The 26,206-nt window shown below is 54.3% G+C and overlaps 1 protein-coding gene across 7 annotated transcripts; it reads right to left on the reverse strand.

The window, feature by feature from the left end:
* Window positions 1–1,456: 1,456 nt before the first annotated feature.
* Window positions 1,457–21,031, reverse strand: LOC146756772 (uncharacterized). 7 transcript variants are annotated; one of them, XM_085524163.1, is made up of 15 exons: window positions 20,898–21,031; window positions 9,162–10,355; window positions 8,991–9,047; window positions 8,768–8,824; window positions 8,571–8,630; window positions 8,424–8,488; window positions 8,117–8,192; window positions 7,854–7,897; window positions 6,584–7,265; window positions 5,117–5,158; window positions 3,892–4,059; window positions 3,085–3,171; window positions 2,891–2,995; window positions 2,476–2,517; window positions 1,457–1,661 (listed from the first exon to the last, which is right to left on the reverse strand). In XM_085524163.1, the coding sequence occupies exons 2-10, from the start codon at window positions 9,783–9,785 to the stop codon at window positions 5,135–5,137; spliced, it is 1,689 nt and encodes a 562-aa protein (XP_085380289.1). In that variant the 5' UTR covers window positions 9,786–10,355; window positions 20,898–21,031; the 3' UTR covers window positions 1,457–1,661; window positions 2,476–2,517; window positions 2,891–2,995; window positions 3,085–3,171; window positions 3,892–4,059; window positions 5,117–5,134. The 7 variants fall into 7 exon arrangements, with proteins under 7 accessions (XP_085380289.1, XP_085380288.1, XP_085380291.1 ...); XM_085524162.1 differs by having other exon boundaries at window positions 2,854–2,995; XM_085524165.1 differs by lacking the exons at window positions 1,457–1,661; window positions 2,476–2,517; window positions 2,891–2,995; window positions 3,085–3,171 and adding an exon at window positions 5,480–5,636 and having other exon boundaries at window positions 3,967–4,059.
* Window positions 21,032–26,206: the final 5,175 nt, after the last annotated feature.

Here is a 26,206-nt window from a genome sequence, read left to right on the forward strand (position 1 = left end):
TTCTAAGCTTACACCCTCAAAATAAATAAATAAATAAATAAAAAGAGATACATTAGCATCTTGCACTTGGCCTGATGCCCCTTTGACCTTTATAATTCCCACCAGACCTTCCATGCTGGAGAGCATGAGATCCAGCAGAGAATCTCTCCACTTTGGTTCCTCCACAGCTTGGTCAAGAATCTCCCATCTGTGCTCTCCACGGATCTGCTGGATGGCACATGCCCTGCTGTGCTGTCCCTGCAGCAGATACTGGAGTGAAAAAGGCTCCCAAAGAGGACAATGGCCTGACAACATGTTAAACCCATCTGTCTGCAGAGGGCACCTTCCAATTGCTCTCTATGATCAAGAAGCCAGGAACAGACACTGATGGTCTCCTCTGTTTGCCATTTCCATTAGCTCTGACATGGCTGCTCTTCCATCCCCTGGCAGAGCTCAGTGCACTCTCACAGAGGGCAGCCGCCCTTCCTTGTCTCCTCGCCCATCCATCCTAAAGACTCTGTATCCTCCTTGTGCTACAGTGCAGTTGTGGAAGCCATTCAGCTGTGCCCCTGTGGTCCAAACAGGAGCTCAGGCCTGCAGCTCTACCAAGATTTTGAGCTTCTTGTGTGTTGCTGTTTGCATTAGTGCAAAACCACACGTGTCAACATCCTCATTGGAAAGCATCCCTGGACACAGCTGGACTGGAGAGCTCATCTATGGTATCAGTGTGCAGAAGGTGGCACACAGGCATCAGAGCCATCGTGGGTCTTGGAGCTGACGTAGCAGCACGGACACACCATGGGCATGGCTTTCCTGAAGGCCCTGTGCCGCACTTGCAGCTGCATGTGAATTCACCAGACAGCCGGTGCTATCCCCTCTCTGGCCCTCAGCTGATGCCCAGGAAGGAGGTGTCTGTCAAAGGGACTTCCCACACGGTTTACAAGCACTGGCACACATCAGGAGCAGCCCAGGCACCTTGGGCATCACCCAGTGTCTGTGTGTGAGCAACCGCCTCCCTGCTGAAGGACCGAGGACTCAGAGCAGGAGCTCACATGCAGGCAACCCCTTGTGCACATCAGAACCCTGTTACTCCACGCTCATCTCTATCTCCCCCGGTTCCTCATGGGCCGAATACTTCAGGCTCACAATCTTTCCCACGCTCCACTAAACACACTGGGTCCCCTTCCCTTCCCTTCTTTTCCCTTCCCTTCCCTTCAACTCCCTTTTCCACAGCACATTGCAAAGGAAGCCCTCCAAGGCCAAAATCAAGCCGGCCAGGTGCCCTGCCAGGCCAAAAGGCAGTGGGCCAGTCCAGGGCCTTAGAAAGGCAGAACAAGGGAGAGGTTAGGGTTAGTGTAGGGTTAGTGCAGGGTTAGGGTTAGGGGGGATGTTCAATGTGTACCGCAAAGGAATCTGATGCTAGGGCAGTATAGTCGGTAACTCTGTGTATATATTTGTATGCAGACCCATGCGCATATTATGTTTTGATTATAGTTTATTTCTATGTAGATGTTTATATTAAGTATGACGTCGTGATATAGAAGAGCAAGAGCAAATATTAAATATTAAAAGGTTCATACTGCAGAAAAACAGATATCCCTGGTGGCCTAGTGCTTAGGATTCTCAGCTCTCACTGCCGCAGCAGTTGATGTTGCTGCAGCCCCTTCGCTGTGACTGCGGCGCTGTGAGGAAAAGGGGGGGATGGGAGTTAAAGGGGGAGGGGGACTGCTCACATTCCCTGTGTGCTCCCCCCCAACCCCATCCCATAACCCCTGTAAACCACCCCAACGCCATCCCATAACCCATCCCAACCCCAAACCCATCCCAACACCTCTATAACCCCCCCATCCCATCCCATCCCACCCCACCCCATCCCATTCCCTGTGACCCCCCCACTCCATCCCGTAACCCAGCCCAACTGCCATCCCATTCCCTTTGTAACTCCCCATAACCCCATCCCACAGCCCCCAACCCCCCCACCTCGATCACATCCCATATCGCCCCCATCCCCAGGTCCCCCCTCACCCCATCCCATACATCCCCCCCATAACCACTGCCCCCACCCTCCCATCCAGATCCCCATCTAGACCCACAACCCCAACCTAATCCCCACCCCCTGGACCCCTCCCCACTCCATCCCTCACCGCCCCCCCCAAAAATCCCTATTCCATGGCCCTGCAACCCCTCCTCATATCTTCACCCCCCCGTCCCATGACCCCATTCCCCTTTCCCCCGCCATGACCCTATCCCATATCACCCCCACCCCCACCCCTTGACCCCCAAAGACCCCATTCCAACCCCCACATGCCCAACCCCTGAGCACCCCACAGCCCCATTCCTCACCCCCCATCCCTACCCCTTTACCCCGTCCCAGCCCCACATACCCCCTCCCTTGACCCCACTCCGTATCCGCCCTCCAAGCCTTTGCTCCCCCCCATCCCACTCACAACCCCCCCCCATCCCCCACCTGACCCCCAATTCCCCCCTCCAACTCACCCTGTTCCAGAGATGCTGCTAATAGTCCTGTAGGAGAATGATCTGGAGGGAGGGTAGGTGGGAAAAGTTTAGAGGTGGGGGAGTCACAGGGACCCCCCCACAGCGCCATGGCCCACTCCCACCCCCGCCTTCCCCCATGAATCCAACCCTCCACACCAGACCCCACAACATTTCTCCATCCTCAACAGTAATACCCCCCCATAGCAATCCCCCACCCCATAACCCCCCCACCTGGCAATGGGGGCAGCAGCTCCCCTGCTTACAACACCCCACTATCCCCTCCAGACCCCCCCTCAGCCCCCCCATCTCTACCACAACCCCCACACTGCTCCCCCCCCTCCAGGCCCCTTCCCGACCCACCATGTCCCCCCCCCTCACCTGGCACTGGAGGCAGCATTTCCCCAACATCCGGTACCTCCCAAGCAGGTATTGCCCCATGGCCCGGCTGATCCGTTCCTGCCGTTCCCTTCTCTCTTCCAATTCTGACTGAAATTTCAGGACTACCGTTTCACCCACTCTGCTATGGAAGGGGAAAAGGAAAAAAAAAAAAAAGCTCTTTCTTCCCATGCCGTGCAGGCAGCCCAGCCTCCCCCCTTGCACTTGCCATACCTGAACATGGAAGGTCTGCGCGATCTCTCCGTCCACGTCATAGATAAACGATCGCAGGAGAGTTTCCACTTCATCCTCATCCACTCCCTCAAAGACAAGAGATGATGGCGGTCACACTTAGGCAGGCCGTGCCATAAAGAACACACTGAGGCCAAAGGTGGGAGCCCTTCCAACCCTCCCTGTGCTCTGGTAGGATTGGAGCACAACGGAGGGCGAACCTGAGTCAGGGCACGTGGAGCAATTGCTCCCAGCTGCTCGGCCACAAAGAGCAGCAGAGGCCTTTGGAGACATGGAACCAGCCGAGGGATTCGGTGCCCTCAGGCAGGATGCCGTGCTCTGCAGCAGCCCACCACTGAAATTTGGGAGCTCCCAACTGTATGGGGTCGTATGGGGCTCTGTTGGGTGTCTACCGTGTGGCTCTATGGTGCTCTATGAGCTCTTGTGTGGCTCTATGGGGTCTTACAGGGCTCTATGTGGCAGTTATGGGGCTCTGTTGGGTGTCTGTAGGGCCCTTATGGGGCCCTGTTGGGTGTCTGTGGGGCACCATGAGGCTCTTTGGTTCTCTATGAGCTTCTTGTGCAGCTCTATGGGGTTTTACGGAGCATTATGGGGCTCTCTGGGGTATCTGTGGGGGCTCTATAGGGCTCTTCAGGGTGTCTGTGGGGGTCTATAGGGTCTTATGTTGTGGTTATGGTGTTCTGTTGCTTGTCTCTGGGGCTCTATAGGGGTTCAATGGGCTCTTATGGGGCTCTATGGCAAAGCTTTTTCCTCGGGGGCCTCCAGAAGCAGCAGCAGGCAGAGACTTACCAAGATGGCAAAGTCTCTGGGGGCACTGCTGACATCCCCAGAGGGAGACACCGCCTTGGAGACATGCCACATGGTGAAAGCCGTGGGCCAGATGTTCTCCGGCAGCTGGATGACGGCGTGGCCCTGTGAACCTTGGAAAGCCCAGCAGTTGCCAACAGAAATATCAGGCTGAAATGAGAGAGATGCGTCCATCAGCGGTGAGGCAAAGGGTCCCAGTGTTGTCACATCACTGGATGCTGGGGATCCGCTCCACATCGCACTGCTGGATCCCAAGGGTCCCCTTGGCACAGCACTGTGGGATCCAGATCACAAGGATCCCCCCCATGGCACCACCTCCAGGGCTCCCAATGATGGAGCACCTCAGGATCCCAGGGGGGACCCCCATAGCAGCCCCTCGCTGGATCCCATCCCTCCCCTTCCACACCACCTCCTTGTCCACTCCTTCCTCCTAACCCCTGCAGCCCAGGCCCAGCTGCTGTGGGGTCTGGGGTCTCCGAGAAGCCCAACTGCTGTCCACTGCGGAGCCGGCGTTGCTCCACGCCGCCCTCTGGGGGTCCCAGGGGGGTCTTTGTCCCATCCCTGCCTCCTTCCGACACTGCTTGGCTTCCTTAGCCCAGCACCCAGCTCTGCCCCTTCCCTGCGCCTCTTCTTCCTCCTCTGCCTCAGGACCCGCCCCCTCGCCCCACTTAACCCCCCATTTGGCCACCAGCCTCTTCCCCACGTTCTCCGACCCCCCCGAGCTTCTCCTGCCCCACTTAGAGCTGGCGGCTGGGGGAGGGGATGAAGGGCAGCGGGGCAGCTGTTGGCTCCGGGCTTTTGTGGTGGGGTTGGCAGCTCGGGGGGGTCCTCCCGGTGTTTTCTGCCGGGCTCTGGTGGCCTTATCTAAACACCTAGGGGGCAGCAGGACCCCCCCCCCGTCGAGTTGGTCGCAGCCGCCACATCTTTGCTGCTGCGCTGCCCCCATTTCGCCCCCCAGATCTTAGAGGCCACAGGGGGGGCAGGGGGCTCTGGGCGCCTCTTTGAGGCAGGGGGTGCTCGGGGCACCGCCCCCCCCCGAAACGAGGCTGCCAGATGAGTCCCTTGACCCCACTCCATGGGTTCATGGAGTATGGGTCCCTTTACCCCACTCCGTATCCACCCTCCAACCCTTTGCCCCCCATCTACAACCCCCCATCCCACTCCCATCCCCCCACCACCTGACCCCCAATTCCCCCCTCCAACTCACCCCTTTCCAGAGATGCTGCTAATAGTCCTGTAGGAAAATCGTCTGGGGGGTGGGGAGGGGTGGGTACAGTTTAGAGGTGGGGGAGTCACAGGGAGCCCCCCACAGTGCCATGGCCCACTCCCACCCCCGCCTCCCCACCATGAACCCAACCCCCCACTTAAGACCCCACAACATTTCTCCATCCCCAACAGTAATACCCCCCCATAGCAATCCCCCACCCCATAACCCCCCCACCTGGCATTGGGGGCAGCAGCTCCCCTGCTTACAACACCCCACTATCCCCTCCAGACCCCCCCTCTGCCCCCCCATCTCTACCACAACCCCCACACGGCCCCCCCCCCTCCGGGCCCCTTCCCGACTCACCATGTCCCCCCCCCCACCTGGCACTGGGGGGCAGCATTTCCCCAACATCCGGTACCTCCCCAGCAGATATTGCCCCATGGCCCGGCTGATCCGTTCCTGCCGTTCCCTTCTCTCTTCCAATTCTGACTGAAATTTCAGGACTACCGTTTCACCCACTCTGCTATGGAAGGGGAAAGGGGAGGGGGAAATGAAAGGGGAAGCGAGGGAGAGCCTTCTAGCCCCACATGCCCCTATAACCCACTCTATAGCCCCATACATCCCCTATAACACTGTATCCCACTAGAATCCTCCTACTGCCCACCCAGAGTCCCTTAGAGACACATATCCTCCTATAATCCACCCAGAGCACCCTACACCCCCCCCTTTAGAACCTTACAACTCCCCCACAGCCCTACAGAGCACCCCAGCCCCCTAGAGCTCCATGATCCCCTGGAGCCCCCCACAGCCCAGCATCAGCCCTCTAGCCCCTCCACAGTCATCTATATTCTCCCCAGAGCCCCCGCTGTCCCATATAGCCCCAGACCACATCAAAAGTCCCAGACAACTCTCTAGAACCCCATACCCCTCCTATGGCCACTAGGAAGCTCCCCAGAGCCCCACATACACCTACATCTACCCCTACACTCCCCCTAGCACCTTACAGCCCCATATCCTCCTACAAACCCCGCACAGCCCTATAGCCCTCTACAGCCCAAACAGTGCTCCCTAGAGACCCACAGCTCTCCCGATAACCCCCTCACACCTTTCTACATTCCCACTTCACCTACCTACATCCCCATATCCCCCTACAGCCACCGGCAGACCCCACATTCCCCTCACAGCCACCCATTTCCTCCTATCCCTCGGGATCCCCACACAGCCCACTACAACCCCATCTCCCCCACTGTTCACCCCTACATCCATCCCACTGCCCCCCACAGCCCCACATTACCCTAGGCCCTCCCTACAGCCCCATAGGACCTACAGCCCCCCCACGGCCACACATTACCCCACAGCCCCCTCAACTCCCCCATCCCCCCCACTCCTCCCCCACTGCCCCCTACACCCACAGCCCACCTCAGCTTCCTCTCCCCAGCCCCGGCCCGGCCCCGTTCTCCCGCACACCTCCGGCGCCGCCGTCCTCAGCACCGCTCCCGTCGTGCCGCGGTTCCGTCTCGATGCTGCCCGGACTGCTCCGGCGCGCAGCGGCTGCAGCGGCGTTGCCGTGCGGGGCGGCCCGGGCTGCGGCAGCAGCTTCAGCCGAACGAAGGGAGAGCCGGGAGGCCCCGAGACACAAGATGGCGGCCGCTCCCGCGCGCGGAGCCTCAGCCAATCGGAGCCGGCGGCGCTGCCGCTGGCCAATGAGACGGCGACACGCGTCGGCGGCGCACCCGCTGACCAATGACAGGCCGGCATGGGCGGGCCGGAGCTGCCGCTGGCCAATGAGTGGCCGGCCCGGCCGGGATGAGCAGCTGACCAACGATCCGTTAGCCCCTGCTGCTGCCATCTCCTCAGTGGGAGACCCCGTTCCTTCGTTGCTGGGTGGCAGCGACGTGGATGTGAGGACAGGCGGCTCCTCGGGCAGGCTGGGCTCCACACGAGATGCTGCTGCCGCCATCTTGTCAGTGGGAGACCCCGCTTTTTCCCTTCTGGGTGGCAGCGATCCAGATGTGTTGTGGGAGGACTCCTCGGGCAGGATGCTCTCGCCATGAGATGTTTCTGCTGCCATTTCCTTGGCTTGCTTCCCGCGCTCTCCCTGCTGCGGCAGTTGATGTTGCTGCAGCCCCTTCGCTGTGTCTGCTGCGCTCTGTGAGGAAAAGTTGGGGATGGGAGTTATAAGGGGAGGGGCACTGCTCACATTCCCTGTGAGCGCCCCCTCCCCCGACTCCATCCCATAACCCGTGTAAACCACCCCAAATGGCGGCCCCACTGCTGTGCCTGGGGGCAGGAGCACAGGAGAGGCCCCTTCCGTGGGGACAGAGCCCTGTCCCCTATCCCAGCACGCAGCCCCGAGCTGGGAGGGGTTACTGAGCTGGGTGGTCAGATGGGCAGCAGCCCATCACAGACCACACGCAGGGTCCTGCTTGCAAAGTACGCCACGGAAGTGTACATTGACTGGGGCAGCACCCGCAGCAGGAGCCGATAGAGCAGCTCCTGGTCATAGTGCTGGGCGTAAAATAGGGCAGAGCCCAGCACAGCAATGAGCAGCAGCTGGAGGCAGACGAAGATGAGGCAGATGGTCCTGTGGGGTGAAAGAGGGTTGGGAATGAGGCGTCCCTGCCCCATGGCAGCACAGCCCCATATGGTGCCAAAGGGGCTGCAGAGGGGTCCAGGCCATCAGCACATTGATGGGAACCCGGCTGCTGTTGGCAAAGAGCAATGAGGGGATACTCACTGCATCCAGGAGAACCCACGTCTCCTCGCCCGCTCCTTCTTCTCCTGTAGGTGAAGATGGGGCAGAGATGGAGGTCAGGGTCTGCTGCACAGCAGGGGGATCATGCAGGACTCGGGAGCCCAGCAGCACAACAGTGCTGGAAGGAGCCCTGTCCTCAAGGAGACCCCATTGCATGGGGAGACCACTGTTGGATGGGGAGACCCCTGTTGGATGGGGAGACCCCTGTTGGATGGGGTGAGGGTGCTGTGTGTTCTGCCCCTTACCAGCTGTGCCTCAACCAGCTCCGGCAGCACAGCCCCAGGCTCACACTCCACCTCCAGCTCCATCTGATGCTGTTGCCTGTGTTGAACAAGGCTTGGTTGGAGTCTATCACCACGGGGGGCTCCCCAGCACTGTGTGCCCACCCCCCAGGGCTGGGATGGGGCTGCTCTGCCACACCGTGCAGTAACCAGAGCCCTATCTCCAGCAGCACTGCAGTCCCATTGCTGCCCCAGGTGTGTCAGAGACCCCCGTGTGCAGGCGTGGGGTGCAGGGTCCCATGGGTGGGTCCCACTCACCACACCCACTCACCAGGCACCCTCCAGCTCCAGCTCCTCCCGCTCCTCTCGCAGGCGCTGTTTCTCCCTGTGCAGCACCTGGAAGACAAAAACATGAGCTCCAGGTCCACAACATGGGGGTGAGCAGCCCCCCACCCCTTCCCTCAACCCACCACACTACCTCGATCTCCTCTGTCTCAGCCTTCAGCTGCTCTTCCAGCTGGGCAATGAGCTGCTTCTCCTGCAAGACAAAGCGTGTACCACCAGGGGTGGCTGCGTTGGGTCCCATGGACCCGAGGGATTGGGACCGAGGTCCTCCTGCACAGCCAGAGGCGTGAGGATGCCGAGCTGTGAGGACGAGCCCTCACTGCCCCCTACCTGCTCCAGCTCCTCTTTACGGGCAGCCATTCTTTCAGCCCGTATTTGCTGGGCATTCTGTGGGAAAGCAGAAGAGCATCGACTGTCAGGGCATTGGTGCTCCCATGGGGCTCCGTCCCTTCCTGCCTCCTCCATCGGGGCAAGCAGGGCCTGCAGGGCTGGAGCTGCAGACCCACACGAGGGCACTTCTCCCACCCCACACCACACAGCAGCATCTCCTCACCTTCAACAAAGACTCCCTGGCCGTGGCCGTGCGGTTCTCCATGAGCTGCTCATGAGCCTGTGGGAGGGGAAGGGAGCAGCGTTGTCCCCCGGCCCTCTGCTGCCATGCCATGGGCAGGGTACCCTTCAGCCGGCAGCTCGGCCCTTGTGTGCCCGTCCATTAGGTGCTCACCTGCTCCAGCTCCTGCAGCAGCTCCACTTGCTGCATGCTGTTAATGTTCCGCTGGCAAACTGGGCCCGCATTGCTGTACCACTCACACAGCTGCTTGCAGGACCCGCACCGCTTGCGGAATGGGGCCGGCTGGTGCCCATTGGCAACGGTGCCGTGTGCTGGCTGTGGATCCCCACACCTTTGCTGGTGCCATCTGGACTCCTGGGAGCCACAGCCTGTTGCGGGGCCGTCCTCCCACCAGCTCATCTTGGTGCGCATCACACACGCAGGTTGCTCCTTGTTGGCAACAGCCACGTGGGAACTCATCCCTTCCAAATGCTTCCAGTCGTTCGCCAGAAGCTCCTCCTGGATGTGGCACCCACCGCCCTGCAGCCGCTCTGATGCGGCTCCTGGGTTCCATGTCACACAGCAGCCTATTCGACGCAATGGAATGCAGGCGGTGATGGCTGCTGCCCATTCTGAGCCCGCCTGCTGCCTGCCCTGCCTGCAGGAGCCCAGCTCTGCTCTTTTCAGGCTGATGCTCACCCCTTGTGTGCCATGGCCCCCACCAGTGGGGATGGAGGTGGCCTCCTCAGGCAGGCTGGCCTCAGGATGAGATGCTGAGCCCGCTGCCCTTCTCAGCATCTTCCTGCATGGGCCTGAACCTCTTGACCGCTGCCATCTCTAATGATGAGCATCTCGATTGCTGCAGCTCTCACTGGTGCTCATTGGGCACCCAGGGCAGGTCGGCCTCAGAGCTCAATGAGGATCAAGGGGCAGGCTTGGCTTTCTTTGACACGGGACTTGTTTTCAGCCAAAATAAGCTTAGAAAACTGCAGGCTCCCACCCCTGAGACCCCACAGTGCAGAGGAGAAACAACCTGCAGTGCCCTGGGCAAGTGCTGTGAGCTGTCAAAGCTCTTTAGTGGGGGCATATGGCCCATTGGAACCAACCCATTCGTTGTGAGCATTGAACACATTGAGTATTGAAGTTCAGCTTGGATCTGCTCAGGCTCCCATTCCTGTCCTTCCAGTGAAGTGAAACCCTCCAGGCAGCATCTGGTTGGTCCATCCAGTGGCAGAGAGAAAATCCTCCTGTGGCACCTGTTAGGAACTGTTTGTGCTTTGAGTTTTCCTTTCTAGGTGAGGCCGGACACGTCGAACCACCAGGAGAAGCCACGAAGGGTCATAAACAGCACAGCTGGTTATTGGGATCCTGGAAAGAAAGAATGCACCTCTCTGCATTCTGGGATAAATAGTGATATTCGGGTGAAAACTGTCTAAATCTTGACATAAATAGATATTGAATGCTGAAATCATTGCATTTTTGAGACAAAAATCTTATACTGGGGAGAAAGAATCATATTGTGCTAAGAGGAGTGATTTTTTGTAGAAAATTTCTTCTTTTGGAGATGAAAAGCAGTGTTTTGGGAAGAAAATGTCTTTTTGTTGGGATCAAGTATGACACTATAGTGAGATCATCGGCCTTTGTCCTGGAAGGGCTTCCCTGGCCTGCAGGCATTTGAGCTGGCAGTGCCCCCCAGAGCAGACAGCTGGCTTTTAGCCTGGCAGTGCCCATCTAACCACATTACCAGCTTCAGGCCTGGCAAGGTCCCCCCCGACTGCGTGGCCGGCTTTTGGCCTCACAGGCCCAGCAGGTCAGTCAGCCATTTTGTTGCCTGGCAGTGAGCCCCGGGCAGGCTGGATGTTGGCCTGGTAGGACTCCCCAGGCTGGCCAGTCAGCTTTTGGCCTTCCAGTGTTTGCCGGTCGGCGGCAGGCTCTTGGCCTGGCAGGGCTTCCCAGACCTGCAGGCTTCTGGCCTGGCAGGGATCCCCAAGCCGGCCTTTGGCCTGGCAGGCGCCCCGCAACCATCCGACCAGACGGCTTTCTCCTTCGGGCCTTCCTTGCCAGCTGGCTTTTGGCCTGGCTGGGACCCCATGTGCCGGCAGGGGTTCTAGAGGTTATGGGATGGGTTTGGGGTTGGAATGGGTTATGGGATGGTGTTGGGGTGGTTTACACGGGTTATGGGATGGAGTCGGGGGGGGGGGGGGGGGACACAAAGGGAATGTGCGCAGTCCCCCTCCCCTTTTAACCCAAGGACCATTGTCTTCTGGCTCCCGTGCCGTGCCCTGTCCTACAGCCCCCTCCTCATGCCATGTGGAACGCCAGTGCCAGCAGTGCGGCCACCATGTTAGAACCCTGGCCATGTCACAGCAGTCACCTTGGTCACCGCTGCCCCACGCAACGCACTCACCTCTGAGAGCTCTGGCCATTAACAGCCATGTGGGGAGCTAAGAGAGCGAGGCTGGAGGATTCCCAGGATTTAGGTGGGAAGATGTAGCTGGGGACCGCAGGGTCGAAGAGGAGGAGGAGGGGGCCCGCCATGACCATCAGGCGGCAGACAGGCAAGAGAGCCCGTTCCCGTCATGCCTGGACCAGACGTGTGACCCCCTCCGTGGAGCCCATGGAGGTGGATCCAACCCCTGATGAGACCATGGAGGTGGATCCATCTCCTGATGAACCCTTAATAAGCCCTCCGGCCCATAACGGAGCCCATAACAAAGCCTCTCCTCTTTGCATTGGCAGGAGAAGCCCCTTCAATCCTACCAAAGGATCAAACTGGATGTGTGGAGCAACTGGGGGTACGCGGAATACACCTGTGTGTACCGAGTGGAAATCCATGGCAACCCCTAAAAACCTCTAAAAACACCTAAAAACCCCTAAAAATCCGTAAAAAATCTAAAAACCATAAAAAACCCTAATAAACCCTAAAAACCCCTAAACTCTGATGTCTGCCAGAGGGTTTTAATTAGGGATTGATCATTCAATGAAGAGATGTCGATAACTTTCTGCCCGCCTTGAGGCTGGTTGGGGGGAGGGAGGAGCTGCGGGGATGAGTTGGGTGGGTGTTTGGGGGGGGGACTGGGGTGGGGACCGGGGCTAAGCCACAGGACAAGCAGGCCAACTTGGCCAAGTTCCCCAGGGCACAGCACATGCTGGATGAGGCAGAGGAACGTGCTGACATGGCTGAGTCCCAGGGTGACAAGCTGCAGGCACGGAGCCGTGACATCAGCATCAAGGTGGGTTCCTACCCCACATCCCTGCCCTCCATCTTCTCACCTCCCTCCATCTCCTTTCCCAATAGAAAGGACTCAGTGAGGAACGAAAGCTGCAGATGCTCTGCCTTCCAGCCCCAACCTCTGATCTCACAACCCCTTTGGATCTCTCAACTCTCCTGCTTTCAGCCAATAAGAATTGTTGAGCGGCAGCAGCTGCATTTGTGGGACAGGGCTTAGTGTGGGTGGTGCTGTGGGGTTGGTGTGGGAGCCACGGGAGATGGAGGGTGGCCAAGAGTGTGAGTTGGCCACTCAGGCCATCCCACAGTGCCGTGAACCTTGATCCATGGTGACTGAACATCATCGTAACTGGCTGTGGGGCACAGTTGGTTGCTACAGGGCAGTATGTTCCCCTATGCACTAATATGGGTCCCTGCAGGTACATGTGTGAGTGTGTTAGTATAGCTCCCATATGGGTCTGTATTTGTTCCCCTTGGCTCCCCGTGGGTCTTTATTGCTCCCTGTCGTTCTTATGTGGCTCTATGACTCTATGATGTTCTTTTGGTTCTCTATGGGTCCTGTGGGTTCCTGCCCCTGACAGACGGTGGGAGGGGCCGGGTGACAAGAAGGGCAGAAACAGCCCCATTTCTGTCCCTGGCCGTGTTGCGTAGAGCCCCATGGGGAACCTTAGAGGCCATAGCTTGTAGGCAAACAGAAGCTTATGGTGCATAGCTTACGGGGCTAAGCTGTGGGGGTTATGGGACAGAGCATCAAGGGCAGTGGTGGTTCTATCGGACACAGCCAAAAAAAGGAGGCTGAGAGGCCTTAACAGCCCTGTAGAGCCTAAAGTCCTTGAAGCTTCAGGGTAGGCCTGGAGCCGAGGTACTAAAGGGCTGGACTGGAAGCACTGAGGTTTTGAGGGCCTGATGCACAGAGGGACGCCAAAAAAGAGACCACGAGTCCATGAGCATTTATGGCACAAAGGAAGGTTTAGAGCTGTAATGGAGAACACACCTGGAGGCACAGATGCCTGCAAGCTGTCCTAGAGGCATAGGGGGAGGCCTAAAGGCTTAGAGGTTGCCCAGGAGGATTAGAGGCCTTAAGGTAAAACAGCTTGGAGGGAGGCCCAGAGCCTGGCCAAGAGGCCTTGCAGCTTAGTAGTCTTGAGGCCAAAGGGAGGCATGGAGGCCAAGCAAGAGAAAGCCTAGAAGAGCAAAGGCCAAGAGGAGCTGGGGGTTGTACTTGTACCTTGAGGTCTGGACACCCACAGCCCAAGAAGTCTGAAGGCCTTGAAGCTGGACTAGAGGTCTTGAGACAGAGAGGCCAAGAGAGCCACAGGGTGGCCCAGGGGCACTCAGGCACCAAAGAAGGTACAGAGGTGTACAGACTTAGACACCTACGGGAGGGCTTAGAGACATGGAGGTCCAGAGGAAGGCTGAGATGGCTAGAGGACTAGAGGCCTCTCTCCTGGCCTGCAGGCCAGGTCTAGTGCTCTCTCTCATTGGCATCCGTGGTCTCTCATCCTCTTGAAAAGCTTCTTGTTCCATAGGTCTCCATTAACCCCTTGGTTACTAGGTGTAGGCCCTCAGGGCCACCACACAGGCCAGTAGGAATTAGGCCTCAAGGCCACTGATGGTACACTCCTTTTTGATGGCTGACCAGAGGTGATGGCTGGTGAGAGGACGCTAAGTGCTGGCTTCAGTTTAACTCTTTAATTCCTTTAGTTCCTTTTGAGCAACCTCTATTACCGTTCTGCTGAGAATGTTTTAAGTTGCACCCGTGGCTGGCATCAGGAGCAACTTGATCAAACCACAGCAGAGCTTCAAATAACATGAAGAAACAAAGTGTTGCACGTTCTAGGGGAATATGCAGACATCACACATGTCAGGTTATGCACAGATTACTGAATTTTCTAGGAGGTAAATCTATCCCCCATTCTTGCTGTATTCTTCTGTCTTTTCCTCCTTTCCTTGTTAAATGAAATTCTCATCTCTGCTTCACCTTCTGTCCCACCAGAACCTCTCACTGCCTGGACAATTGTTTTCATAACATTTCTGGGCATGTGTCATTTCCATAACCGACTGGTCCTGACTGCGCAGCACTCCCCATTCACACCAGCTACTCCGTCAATTGAAAACAAAACAAGTGAAAAACAAGCAATCTGAACAGCCAGCAGGACCCAGCTAAGCTCTGCTGTGTGATCTACCCCTGGATCTGAGGGGTCACCGTCAGGAAGCGCCCACTGTGACCAAAGCCAGCCACTGGGAACATCCCTACATCCAGCATGTCAGCATAGATGGACCCAAGGATGGGATCTGGAGATGCTTCTGCAGAAGGCCACCTGATCCCAGAGGAGCCATTCCAACGTGCTCCGCAGCTCTGTATACTATAACCAGTGGACTTAAACAGACACAACTTTAGCATGGGGCCTGGGGGGGGGTTGGGGGAACACAACCAGTGCCCTCCAGGCATACAGCAGGGCTCCTGGCTGCTCATGGCAGTGTTCCATACTCAGGACAACTGCTGGTGGCCTGTGCTAATAGGCACAAGGGAACAGGATGCCACGGCTGAGGAGAAGCCTGTTTGGCAGTGTTCAGGCTCAGCACAGAACACACCAAATCCTCTGCCAAATCCTCTCGCAATGCTTGTATAATTTCCTGTCACAATACATGCTGACACAATTTAAAATGAGTGATGCTCAATTAAAGTTCATGCTCTTTTATGGGCCAGTGCCAGATGGTGCTACTGGAGGCATGTGGTTGTGAGGTGCAGGTCCATCCTATGCTCCATCAGTCCCATGCAGACCATCACCAGATGCTGCACATGATCTGACAGCAGCACTGGAATGCTTTGATGGCATTTCATTCCTTCCGGTGATCCTAGAGGCCCAAAGACTCACCGGGAGTAATACGGATGTTTCAGGGGTAGCAGGAGGGGAGTGTCTGCCCTCCAGGGCAAGATACAGGTCGTATTTCTATCCTGGGTCAACGCTTCAGCTTGTACTGGGGCATGACCCGGCCGCCTGTACCACACCTTCTGGCCAGATGTCTGCAGCTGCATAATTGTCATGGTTGTGTAATGTTTGCTATTGGTTTCCCACCTCACGACATCCTGTGGAGCGCAGAGAACTACACAGCCCAGAGGACCTCAATTTCAATTATATTGTATTATATTGTGTTATCTTGCATTCCAACATTGTAGTTAGTAAAGTAAGTCTTCCTCCTTAGATCGTTGCTGCTGCTGCTCTGTTTGTTTCCTTGAGCCCAGCTCCCATCCACCTACCATTTTCCTTTTTCCCTTCCCACATTTTGGAGACCATGGGGGGCACAGGCCTACGGCACCCCTGTCACAGACATGGATTGATCTAGATCTAGTGTTAGAACAAGAGGGAATGGTTTTAAACTGAGATGGGAAGGCTTAAATTAAATACTAGGAGGAAGTCTTTCACTCTGAAGGTGGTGACGCACTGGAACAGGTTGCCCAAGGAGGCTGTGGATGCCCCATCCCTGCAGGCATTCAAGGCCAGGCTGGACGTGGCTCTGGGCAGCCTGGGCTGCTGGTTGGTGACTCTGCACATAGCAGGGGGTTGGAAGTGGATGAGCATTACGTTCCTTTTCAACCCAGGCCATTCTATGAGTCTGTGACTTTCACAGCCCCTGCCAGCAGCACACGGCCTGTCCGTGCCCAGGACGGGAGCAGTTGTGCAATGGCACAGCCATCTTTACCAGGGCATCCAATGGAGCTCGGAGCTGCTTCTGGGAATTCCAGCCTTGGGCTGGAGGCAAACCCACGGGAGTCAAGGAGCGGGACTGTCCCACACGGCTGGGTTGGGAGGAGGGAAATGGGCTGCAGGGCTCCGAGCACTCTGGCAAACTAATGGTCTCTCCTGACTGATGTCTCCCACAGCTGGAGCCTTCCTCTGGATATTGGGAGCCTGGGGAAATGTCCTGCAGGTCAGTGCCACAGCGTGCGGCAGAAGACAAAGCTCTGCCCTTCAGCCTCCATGGGGACAGGGGGAGTTTGGCCACGGGCCCATCGCTGCTGAGACTCTGTGGGCCCTTGAGCCAGGCTGGGGGCTGCCTTGGCAGCAGGACGGGCTTTGGTGTGGCAGCATCTTCCCAGTGCCCAGCACGGAGCTCAGGCTGAAGGCAACAGCACATGGGAAGAAGGGGCCTTTGGCCTGTCCGTGACACTGTGGAGTCTGGAGGGGATGGGAGAGCAAACGGAGAAGCAGCAGATGCTCTGCAGCACGTGGAGGGCTGAAGGCCCAACTTTGGGCAGCGGTCCTCTGCAAAGTGCTGGGAAGTAGCAGGAAATTCTGCCAGCGGCTCCCTGGGAAGCTCCTTTGGAAGCTCTGGCCGTGCTCCTGGTGCTTCCTCCCATCAAATGCTTTTCTCTTCCAGGTGGTGTCAGCAGGACCTGTGCATGAGCTCCCGTCTCAGGGGTAAGAACACTTCCTTGCCATGCACCTGGCTCTGTAGCTTGGCCTCGGCTGGCTGTGTGCTCCATGCACGCCTTCACTTTGTGCCCAGGGCTCCAGCCTTTCCCATCTATATGGTGAAGGCAGCCCTTGGCAAAGCAAAGGAACCAAAGGGGCTGGGGGATAAGGAAGGGCACAACCCCCCGGAATCATTCACCTCGTGGCACTGAAACTCTGACCTGCGTTGCTGAACAAGACTTGCTTTGCTTTGCCTTCAGGAACTCAATGGTTGGGCCAGAATTACACCTGATAAGTTATGAGCTGTCAATCAGGAAGCATCTCATTGCACAATCAGTGTATGATGTCCTGGAGGAGAATGGGATCGACGAACTGACGAGACAGGTAATGGTACTGCTCCCTTCCAGCCCTTTACAGGGACAGCTCTGTGCTCTGGCCGCCTGCCCCACACCTGGCTCTCAGGCTCAGCCTCCCCTGTGTCTTGGAGCTACTTTGCTCCCCACACTGAGAGCTGCTGCTGGTGCTGGCTGCACGGTAAACCTGGGATCAGGGTGCTCTGTGCAGAGCCATGAGTTCCCCCTGGCTTGGCCCCAGCCAGAGGCCTGCTGGGCTTGGCTTGGAGGCTGGATGAGGCCCCTGCCAAGAGACTTGTGCTTCAGACTTCTTAGCTGGAAGGGCCATTCTCCAGGCCAGCTGCAACTGGAGCTCTGCAGAGCCTGGCTGGCTCAGGGCACGATCTGACTGCCTGTCCAGGCTGTTCTACAGCAGACACGGGGCTGGCAACACTGGGATCAGGCAGAGCCCAAAGTCCATCTTTGCTGTGTCTCTGGAGTGCAGTTCTTGGGTAGGACTCCCTGCTCACACCCATCTCCTGTCTTTGTGCTCACTGCTGTCTCTCCATTCCCTGTTTGTTGCCAGGAAATTTTTCTGTTGACACGGATTGAAATTGACAGCATCGTGGAAAACAGCTACTTGATGCCCAACTGGGCTCTGAAATCCCTGGGTATGTAGACAGCTTCACTACCCTCAGCTTTGCGCCTGGCACTCCCCAAAACCTGCCCAGCTCTGCTTCCTGTCACACTTATCTCATAGAGCTTTAGGATGGCTGAGGTCTGAAGGGACCTTAAGACCATCCCAGTCCAACTCCCTGCCACTGACAGGACTGCCACCCTTTGCATCAAGGCGCTCAGGGCCCCATCCAACCTGGTCTCCAACGCCTCCGGGAATGGGGCATCCATGGCTCCTCTGGGCAGCACATTGCAGGGCCTCACCGCCCACTGGGGGTCAAGAATTTCCTCCTCACATCCCGTCTAAAGCCCCCATCTCTGAGAATTTAAAAACCCTTCAACTCTGCTCCCAGGGCTGACCGGCTCATTTCCCCAGGTGCTCAATCAGCGCATCATGCCGGGACTCAGCAGTTCCCATACACAGCAGGAGGGATTCTGCACCCCAGAGCCCCGCCAAGAGCTTTGGGGAATGAGCATTCACTCCTTCAGCTTGTCTCTGGGCTGTCCCAGTGCACGTCTGTCCATCTTTATTTCAGGTGCCACTGTTGATGCGGAGAGGACAACCAAGAGTTACGGTGGGAAAGGCCGGCTTTCTCCCCTCTTTTCCTCCGCAAAGTCCCCTGAGACCCTCTTGCAGGTATGGCAGGAGAAGTGCTGACTGTGGGCTTCCCCCCCTTGCTTTCGCCCCCCTCCCCCTGCAGACACCCCACAGAGCCCCATAAGGGCTCCCCCTCCATCCCCCAGCCCTTCCTTCCCAGGATCCGTCCCCCTACATCCTTTCCCCCTCCCCATCCTTTCCCCCTCCTCAACCTTCCTTCCATCCTTCTCCCCCCCATCCTTCCCCTCCCTTTCTTCCACCATCCTTCCCCCCCATCCTCCCATTTCCTCCCTCCATCCTATCCCCCATCCTTCTCCCAGTCTTTCCTACCCCCAACCCTTCCCCCCATTCTCCCTCCCCCCATCCTCACCCCATTCTGGCTGCACATCCATTTCCTTTGGCCCAGCTGCTCTGCTCAGCCCACACTCTTCCCCACATCACTGACACCAGCGTTGGGAGGGTGCTGGGCTGACAGATGCTGGGGAGGGCTGCCCCGCCGGCTCTGGGCAAGCAGAGAAAGGCAGTTGACTCCAGAGCTGTTGTCCAAACCTTTGCATATTCCCCTCCTGTCCCTTGAGTAGCGTTCCATTACGGGGAGCACGGCAGCCCACACAGAAAACAAATTCTGTGCTCCTTGCCCAGCATCCAGCTCTGGCGACTCTTTGCCTCACCGCTGATGGACGCATCTCTCTCATTTCAGCCTGATATGTCTGTTGGAAACTGCTGGGCTTTCCAAGGTTCGCAGGGCCACGCCGTCATCCAGCTGCCGGAGAACATCTGGCCCATGGCTTTCACTGTCTGGCATGTCTCCAAGGCGGTGCCTCCCTCTGGGGATGTCAACAGTGCCCCCAGAGACTTTGCCATCTTGGTAAGTCTCTGCCTGCTGCTGCTTCTGGAGGCCCCCGAGGAAAAAGCTTTGCCATAGAGCCCCATAAGAGCCCATTGAAATCCTATAGAGCCCCAGAGATAACCAACAGAACACAATAACCGCAACATAAGACCCCATAGACCCCCACAGGCACCCCATAGAGCCCCATAATGCTCCATAAGACCCCATAGAGCTGCACAAGAAGCTCATAGAGAACCAAAGAGCCTCATGGTGCCCCACAGACACCCAACAGGGCCCCATAAGGGCCCTACAGACACCCAACAGAGCCCCATAACTGCCACATAGAGCCCTGTAAGACCCCATAGAGCCACACAAGAGCTCATAGAGCACCATAGAGCCACACGGTAGACACCCAACAGAGCCCCATACGACCCCATACAGTTGGGAGCTCCCAAATTTCAGTGGTGGGCTGCTGCAGAGCACGGCATCCTGCCTGAGGGCACCGAATCCCTCGGCTGGTTCCATGTCTCCAAAGGCCTCTGCTGCTCTTTGTGGCCGAGCAGCTGGGAGCAATTGCTCCACGTGCCCTGACTCAGGTTCGCCCTCCGTTGTGCTCCAATCCTACCAGAGCACAGGGAGGGTTGGAAGGGCTCCCACCTTTGGCCTCAGTGTGTTCTTTATGGCACGGCCTGCCTAAGTGTGACCGCCATCATCTCTTGTCTTTGAGGGAGTGGATGAGGACGAAAGGGAAACTCTCCTGGGACTGTATGTTTATGACGTGGGTGGAGATATTGCGCAGACCTTCCACGTTCAGGTATGGCAAGTGCAAGGGGGGAGGCTGGGCTGCCTGCAAGTCATGGGAAGAAAGAGCTTTCCTGCCCACCCTCTGCTCTCCAACATGGCCGACTCCCGTGGGGTCCCTTTTGCAAGCCTTTGGAAGCACTTGTTTTGCTGGGGCTCTTCCCATGCCCATAACAAAGCCTCTCCTCTGCTACTGCTTCACTTGTATACTGAGACCTTGAAATAACTAGAAACTGCTTCACTTGTATACTGAGACCTTGAAATAACTACAAACTGCTTCACTTGTATACTGAGATCTTGAAATAACAACAAACTACTTCACTTCTATACTGAGACCTTGAAATAACTACAAACTACTTCACTTATATACTGAGACCTTGAAATAACTACAAACTACTTCACTTATATACTGAGACCTGGAAAGAAAAGATTCTTCTCTTGTTCTAAAGGCACAAACAACATTTTATTCCCACACTGATATGATGGGTGATAACAAGAGAGGGGTCTGCATGAAGAGTGAGCAAAGCCTCAAAATGGTGGTAAGGTAACACTTTGCTATAGAAAGGGAAAGGGGAACTTCACAGAAACCAAGACAAAGGGTAACTGTACATTTAAAAGTGCAGGGAAAGGGGGAATTGCAAACACTTAGTCAAAATAAAGCAATAAAGATAAGAAGAAACTGTCCGGAGACCTCTGACAAGAAGGATTAGATCCCCCCCCGGGCAAGATGATGCCGACATGGGAGAACAATAACAGCAGATAACACCAAGAAGAAAACAGAAGAAGAATTTCACCCCAAAACATCGGCAAGGGTCGCGGGGAATGGGGTCAGGGGGAATGAGGGAATGGGGTCGCGGGGAACGGGGCCATAGGGAATGTAATGAATATGTAATCAAACTGAGGAGGAGACTATTGATTATGTATTAGCTTAACCTATATCTGTAACACACTTTTCTCTTTACGGTGTGCAAGTTTGGAGGAGCTATCCCCCTTGCACCCGGCGCTGCGCAACGCTGGAATAAACATACCTGCTTTATAACCCATCTCTGGATTATAGAGTTTGATTCCGCAAGTCAATTTGGCACCCCAGATGGGACCCTCTCTGTTCGGCTGCAGGACCAGCTGAGAAGGGGGACGCCTTTGGCGCGCCCCGAGATTTCTCGGAAGGACTCCCCTCCCTCATCTGATCACTGCAGGAGCAGACAAGAACCATCTATCAGCGGACCAGGTATGTGAAATGGGGGACCCGTAAGTCGTGAGGAGACATCCTACGCAGGGCACAGTGGAGTCGGCGTGCTCCCCCCCAGGGATGTGAGCTCACGGGTTAGGTTAGGTTGCCGGCTGGGTTAGGACTCCCTAGGGAGTGCCTACAAAGGGGCCAGTAAGTCGTACGCATGGTAAAAGAGCTATTGCTCACATTCAGGTGATTGCTAATTGGGCAGAGCTTGTCTGCTCTCTGGTACAGGGTGATTTGGGTAATCCTGGGATAATTGGTATCGTACAGTGCTGTTTATATAGGTGACCTAAGTCAACAACTAGCACCGGTGTTCTTAACATCTTTGGTTAAGCTTAACAAATGATATAATGTAATTGTGCTTGAATTGTCGTGTGAGTGTGGTGTGAGTGAGACGCAGCACAGCTGCGGGGCGAGTGCGGAGTCCCGACCCGCGGTTCCGTCCTCCCGCGAGGGAAACGGCCGGGGACGGACGAAGCGAAAGTTGTCTCCAATACTTGTATGTCTTTGTTTTAATACATGTTTATTTTGTATTATTAATTACTGGTTGTTGTAAAGTATGTGGTCATAAGTCATAACAATGCTGTTGTGTCAGAAGTGGTTTTACTTATAAAAGAATATGGTGGTTTATATTAAGTTACGATGGGAAAATCACAGAGCAAAGAGGTCCCTGCGCGCTCACCCCTGGGGTGTATACTGGCACATTGGCGAGATATCGCTGGGGAACCAGGAGGAACCCTGAGCCGAAAAAAAAATCCTGATTAAATATTGTAATCAGTGGTGGTTGATGTATAAGCTAGAGGACAGGGACAATGAACATATAGAGGGATGTCTGTGTGGAATGAGTATCAAGCCATTTATGTGATACTGTGTTCTGCCTGCGAAGAGGTGTAAGGGAGGTGGGTCAGTCAGTGCTGGCTCTGTGGCGAGAGGTTTATAACTGAACGATATGGATTGCTAAGGGAAAGTTATAAGGTAGTAAGGGTGTTTATGGAAACTGAAGAACTGTGTTGCTTGATTTGTGGGTTTTGAAGGGAATGGGACAAACTGTTTTGCTGGTATAAGAAAGTGTAGTTGTTAATGGCATACGGAAGTATAGTTGAGGGTATGTGGAAGTGTAACTGAGGGTACAAATAGTGGAATAGTGTACAGAGGAAAAAGGGTTAAAGAGAAAGTGAGTTTATCTGTGCTGGCATGAGAACAACCCCCCCGCACCGTTCCCCTGCAATCAGAACTCTCAGAGTGGGAGAGGGAGCCAGGGTCAGAGACTGCTGCTGTAAACTGCAAAGGGGGAGGTGGAGAGGACAGGGCATTGGAAGTGAGAATAGCCTTCATGTGCAGAGATTTGGGAAATCTGAAATCTGGGCAGCACTGGATGGCTCTGGAGAGGAGGTGAAATGTAATGATTAGAGTTTGGAAAGCGAAAAAGTTTGGGAAGGACACAGGTTGAGGAAGGCAAAGATAAAAACAGGGATGTCAGGTCTAAAGAGAGGAGTACAATAAGAAGAAAACAAACAAACAACAACAACAACAGAAAACAAAACAAACACCTGATTGAGAATCAGAGATGTTCAGGAAATTGAGAATAATAACAGCTGTTACTGTTGTGGTGCTAGAGTAGGGCCATAGGACCCAGGGATCCCCCACGAGGAAAGGGGAGGGAGGCTTGAAGAGCCCAGGGAGGGCTCTGCCCCGCTGGAATGAAAGCAGTGTGCAAATGCAGTGGGACACTGGTAGAGAAATCCGACCAAGCTGAGTGAGAAGGAATTGCCTCTGATTGCAGAACTGAACAATGAGAACTTGGGAAGTTAACCCTAGCAGATACACCGATGAAACTGCAGCTAAGGAAGCAGGATAAAGTAGTTCATTTTCTGATGGATATGGGAGCTTCTTACTACCCATAGATGGTTTTGTAACATTAGTAGGTGCTACTGCCCAACAAGAAAAGGCTTACTTTTGGAATTAATTAAATATAAGCTAAGAAAACAAGTAGGAATACAGAAATTCTTGTACCTGTCAGGTTACCCTGGCAAGAAATTTAATAAAACTGGAGCTAAGGGTCAAACAATATTGGCTGATTAAGAATTGTAAGTCTGACTATTAACATAAACTGGGAAAAACAATGTTATACCCCCAGGAGCCACAGCAATCTCAATTAAGACACACTTAGGGGTGTGGGCATCAGGGCCAAAAATTAAGCCCTAAATACAAGTTAAAAGCAAGAGCTCACCCACTCAGGGTAAAGTGGTGCCCTTTGAGGATATGTGACTGTAGAAGGACAAAAGAAATAATAGATAATTTTTTGAGTTTGAATTACTAATTGAATGGGAATCCAAGTACAAAACTCCAATTTTGCCAATTTGCTAAATTTTCGGATAGCAAGTGCTTTAGTTTGGTAGAAGACATGAGGACAAGTAATGGAATTGTTGAATGGATACACTCAGTGATGGAAAATCCATGCACTTTATCAACCAAGTTAAGGAATGAATAGGTGGAGTTTACCTTCTGGATTTGAGGGATGTCTCTTCTGCCTGGTTTGGCTAAAGGAAGCCTAAGGTTATTTGCCTTTGAATAGGAAAACCCTAATAGAGGGAGAAGAGACTCAGTTAACCTGGACAGTGTTACCCAGGGTTGTGAGAACAGCTTAATGATTTTTGAGAACTGGTCAACTCATGAGCCTGAGACCTGGGATCCTCCATCCTAGGGTGGAACTTTACTGGAGCATGTGGATGCCACAGCAACAAAAGAACTGTGTACAATAGACTGAGAGTTTGCTGAGTTTCTTGGTTTACAGAAAGCACAAATAACTCAGAAATTACAGCTGGACTTTGGACCTTAAGGACTGCCAAGAAAGAAGCCATCTGCTAAGCCCCTGAGCTGCAAACTGTCAAGGAACTCCATACGTTCCCAGGAATGACAGGAGGATGCTGACCATGGATACACAGCTACGGACTGATGGTAAACCTCAAACAGCTTGAAGTGAGTAAGGGATGGTGCCTGAGGGCAGTGGCTGCACTAGTGCTCAATATTCAAGAAGCCCATAAATCTACACTGGGCCAAAGGACACCAGTTTTAATATCTCATACAGTGTTTACTGTATTGGAGGCAAAAGGGGGACATTAGTTCATTGGCTCTCACCCCAAAGATTCCTGAAATACCAGGCCATCCTGGTAGAGCAAGGTGATGTAGAAATAATTGTGACTAATATTGTCAACCCAGTATCTTTCCTTAGCGGAACTCCCGGAGAACCACTATTACATGACTGCTTTGAATCAACTGAAGCTGCACATTCCAGCCGGTCAGTCGAACCTGAAGGACGAACCCTTAGAAGATGCAGAAGACACCTGGTTTACCAGCAACTGCAGTTTTATGAGACAAGGAGACTGTAAGGCAGGACATGCAGTAACTGCTACTGACCAGGTAATCGAAGCACAACCACCAGCTGTGGGGACTTCCCCTCAGAAGGCTGAAATAACTGCCTTGACAAGAGCTTTAATCATATGGACAGATGCTAAATATGTGCCACATGCTCATAGTACCATCTGAAAAGAGCAAGGATTGCTCACACACAAGAAAAAGAGCCTGATTTAAATCTACCAATGGTTATTATATGTTGTAAAAGACATCAGAAATGTAACACTGTACAGGAAACAGAAAATAAGATGATAGATCAGGTGGCAGAACAGGCAGTTGAAGAGGGCTTCAATTCCAGAAGGTAAACTTAAAATCTCTGAAGCCAAGTCAAAACCTGTAAAATATTCTAAAGAGAACAGGAGTCCAATTAATAATTTAGAAAGGAAGAGAGCAAGCTGACAGATGTGTGCATGCCCAAATGGACACATTATTATGCCCTTTAGTATTTTATGGAAATTGGTTATAAGGGAAGATAAGAGAATATATTGAGCAAACCAACACTACAAAGTACAGTCCCAGTACCAGGAACAGGGCACAAGTGGGCCTCATGGGAGTGGGCCTTCCAGGGCAACAACGGCAAATTGAGTTCACAGAACTCCCAAGAAAAGGGGGGTACCACTGTATGAAAATTTCTGTAACCTTAGAAACAATTGAGGATGCTGCTGCAGATGCTTGATGGACAATCCAAAAGGAGATATCCTGTTTATCCAAAGATGCATTGCAACATGGAGTAGGCAGGGATAACACCGATTGGGGAATAGTTTTCTCTGGATCATGGGATAAACTTACTAGTTGCCAAATTTAGGATGACTAAAACAGCTTTTCTTAGCCTGCATCACCTTGCTACTCTTGGTGTGTTTTACTTGTGTTGTTATAAGGTGCTTTTTGTGTCTGTGCCAGGATACCAGAAGGGAATATGGGGTTTGGAAGAGACATGAGCTGAGACAAAAGGTAGAGAGCGGAGCCAATTTGAGACCCATTAAGAATCTAGCAGGTAAAAGCCTGCTAGATTAAAGAAAAGGGGGGAATTGAAGAGTGAGCAAAGCCTCAAAATGGTGGTAAGGTAACACTTTGCTATAGAAAGGGAAAGGGGAACTTCACAGAAACCAAGACAAAGGGTAACTGTACATTTAAAAGTGCAGGGAAAGGGGGAATTGCAAACACTTAGTCAAAATAAAGCAATAAAGATAAGAAGAAACTGTCCGGAGACCTCTGACAAGAAGGATTAGATCCCCCCCCGGGCAAGATGATGCCGACATGGGAGAACAATAACAGCAGATAACACCAAGAAGAAAACAGAAGAAGAATTTCACCCCAAAACATCGGCAAGGGTCGCGGGGAATGGGGTCAGGGGGAATGAGGGAATGGGGTCGCGGGGAACGGGGCCATAGGGAATGTAATGAATATGTAATCAAACTGAGGAGGAGACTATTGATTATGTATTAGCTTAACCTATATCTGTAACACACTTTTCTCTTTACGGTGTGCAAGTTTGGAGGAGCTATCCCCCTTGCACCCGGCGCTGCGCAACGCTGGAATAAACATACCTGCTTTATAACCCATCTCTGGATTATAGAGTTTGATTCCGCAAGTCATGCATGCTAAACAACTATTGAATATGGATCCGAATTCCAGGAAATCATTGACTGTGTATTAGGTTTACCCATATCTATGGGGCGAACAGTGGGA

Source organism: Coturnix japonica, chromosome 26, assembly GCF_054131305.1.
Source record: "Coturnix japonica strain WE chromosome 26, WE-NBRP24, whole genome shotgun sequence".
NCBI lineage: Eukaryota > Metazoa > Chordata > Aves > Galliformes > Phasianidae > Coturnix > Coturnix japonica.

Coding starts and splice junctions, on each gene's coding strand:
- LOC146756772 (XM_085524163.1), bottom strand. CDS start 9,785: ATGCTGAGAAGGGCAGCGGGCTCAGCATCTCATCCTGAGGCCAGCCTG. Junction 9,048..9,161: donor TGCTGCAGGAGCTGGAGCAG/GTGAGCACCTAA, acceptor CCCCTCCCACAG/GCTCATGAGCAGCTCATGGA. Junction 8,825..8,990: donor CCAGGGAGTCTTTGTTGAAG/GTGAGGAGATGC, acceptor GCTTTCCCACAG/AATGCCCAGCAAATACGGGC.